Source organism: Poecilia formosa, unplaced genomic scaffold (assembly GCF_000485575.1).
Source record: "Poecilia formosa unplaced genomic scaffold, Poecilia_formosa-5.1.2 Scaffold6, whole genome shotgun sequence".
NCBI classification, from domain to species: domain Eukaryota; kingdom Metazoa; phylum Chordata; class Actinopteri; order Cyprinodontiformes; family Poeciliidae; genus Poecilia; species Poecilia formosa.
This window is the reverse complement of record NW_006799945.1, coordinates 6,042,129-6,044,459: the sequence shown is the minus strand read 5'-3', so window position 1 is coordinate 6,044,459 and position 2,331 is coordinate 6,042,129. Positions and strand designations below refer to the sequence as shown.

Here is a 2,331-nt window from a genome sequence, read left to right as displayed (position 1 = left end):
ATATAATGAACAATCTTCTACAACAGGTTCACTTAAATGATTAAGAAAGCATAGAACATTTCTATATTTAACTGTGAAGTTATTTTCATACTTTGGATTGATCACTGGCTTGACAATAATCCCTTTGTCCGTCAGGGAAGCACAACCCTTCCAGACTAATGTAACTGTACCCCCCTCTAATGACAGCAAATGGTCCTGTCGGCTAGATGACAGCAGCTGAGAACAATACTTAATGTTGACATCACTTTACATCTATTTTAGGTTTCTTCCTTTTATAGTGAGGTGTTTCAAATTGCTAGGCTGCTCCCCAGACAAAGCACATATAAAACATGGAAAGAGGAGGTTCCCTCTGCACTTGAGAGTCATTTCAGCTCTGATCAGCCTCTTGTTCATTTCTCTCCAAGTCCCAGCTCCAACACCCCAAATTTCTTTTTAGCATGCCACCCAAGAAGATTGAACCAAAGAAACCTGAGCCCAAGAAGCCAGAACCGAAGAAAGATGCAGCTCCAGCTGCCAAACCAGCTCCTCTTCCGGAGCCACTACCCGAACCACCCAAGGAACCCGACTTTGATCCAAAGAGTGTCGCTATTGAGTTCTCAACTGACCAGATCGAGGAGTTCAAGGAGGCATTTACCTTGTTTGACCGCACACCAACTGGGGAAATGAAGATCACGTATGCCCAGTGTGGGGATGTGATGCGAGCTCTGGGCCAGAACCCAACCAACGCTGATGTACTGAAAGTCCTTGGGAAGCCACGGCCAGAAGACATGAGCATTAAAATGCTGGACTTTGAGACTTTCCTGCCAATGCTTCAACACATCTCCCGTGCAAAGGATCAAGGCAACTTTGAGGATTTTGTGGAAGGCCTCAGGGTTTTTGACAAAGAAGGCAACGGCACCATCATGGGAGCAGAGCTTCGTCATGTGCTCGCAACGCTTGGTGAGAGGATGACGGAAGACGAAGTGGACAGACTGATGGCTGGACAGGAGGATGCCAATGGGTGTATCAACTATACCTCATTTGTAAAGCACATCCTCTCTGGTTAACGAGGACATTCAACCAAAAAAGACAAACCTTCTTGTTTTTTGTCACTTATTGGATCATTGTATACTTAGAGGTGAGATCGATCTGAAAGCAGTGGACATATGTTGAGGCTGTTATACTCAGAAGTTACTTTTGAGCAGACAATGAAATTGTAAGTTGTTCTTTTGAATAAACTTTCTTAATAAAAATGTCAATAATTTACCATTTGCAATGAAAATACATTGATTAATAAAGAAAACATGATTACTACATGCATTAAAAGTGACTTTTCAATATACTAAACATTTAATTTAGAAGAAAGAATAACCCAGGACTACACACAAAAATGTACATTTATGTACACACCTTGACAAATGGCTATAACGTAATCTGGAAAAGCAGAAAGGGAAAATAAATATTTGGTTCCATCTTTAAAAGGAGAAAACTTTTTTCTTCTCAATTCTGCTTCAAAAGAACAGCGTTTCAATAAGCTTGCTTTTGTGCAGCAGCTGCTTTGAATCAGCATATATATATTTCACTTACACACACATGCACACACACAGAAGTGCAAGACAGGTGCACCAAGGACAGACCTCCTCACATTATTTGCAGAGCTGGCAGAACAATTTGCAATGCCTTTGTAAAGTAAATAAAGGTTCGTATAAAGTGAAAAATGTATGAATATAACATGACTTGACTATTTCAAGTCTTACTTTGCGATAAAAAGTAAAACAAAGCATGTTTATAAATTTTGCCTTTCACAAAGTTGGATTACTAAAGGTGTAAATTATGAGTACTTCATTACAAATATAGTGACTTTACTTCATTTCTTTTCGTTTGATTACCTAACATTTTTCTCTGTGCAGCTGATCTGCACCAAATCTGTACAGGGCTATAGTACAAAAAATAAATCAATCAGTAATTGACTGGTAGCAGCTTGAATGTGAGATGCTCTTCAGATTTATTCTCTGTTTTTGCGTAACTGTAGAAGGAGCAGAAAGAAGCAGCTTAACAAGCAGAATTGGCTCTTACTCTTTGCAGCTGTCAAGTGGATGCAAAAGAGGTTTTAAGTATGCTGGGCATCCAACTCCATAACCGGTTGAGCACTAGCCAGAAATTTAGACCCATCGAGATTAATCAGCAGCTGTTAGCTTTAAACTTCTTTGTCAAATATGTAGAGCTCCTGTCTGGAAGGACACAAAAGCTTGTCCTTTTCAGTTTAAATGCTAGCAATGGAGAGAATTCGCCAAACAAAATATGGACACAACATGGTAAACATTAGTGTTAAGGGCTATACTGTATGCTCAG

General features: G+C 39.7%; 1 protein-coding gene across 1 annotated transcript; it reads left to right on the top strand.

The window, feature by feature from the left end:
• The first annotated feature begins 339 nt into the window (after positions 1–339).
• Positions 340–1,293, top strand: LOC103150158 (myosin light chain 4-like). Its single transcript, XM_007569652.2, has one exon. The coding sequence runs from the start codon at positions 438–440 to the stop codon at positions 1,044–1,046; it is 609 nt and encodes a 202-aa protein (XP_007569714.1). The 5' UTR covers positions 340–437; the 3' UTR covers positions 1,047–1,293.
• Positions 1,294–2,331: the final 1,038 nt, after the last annotated feature.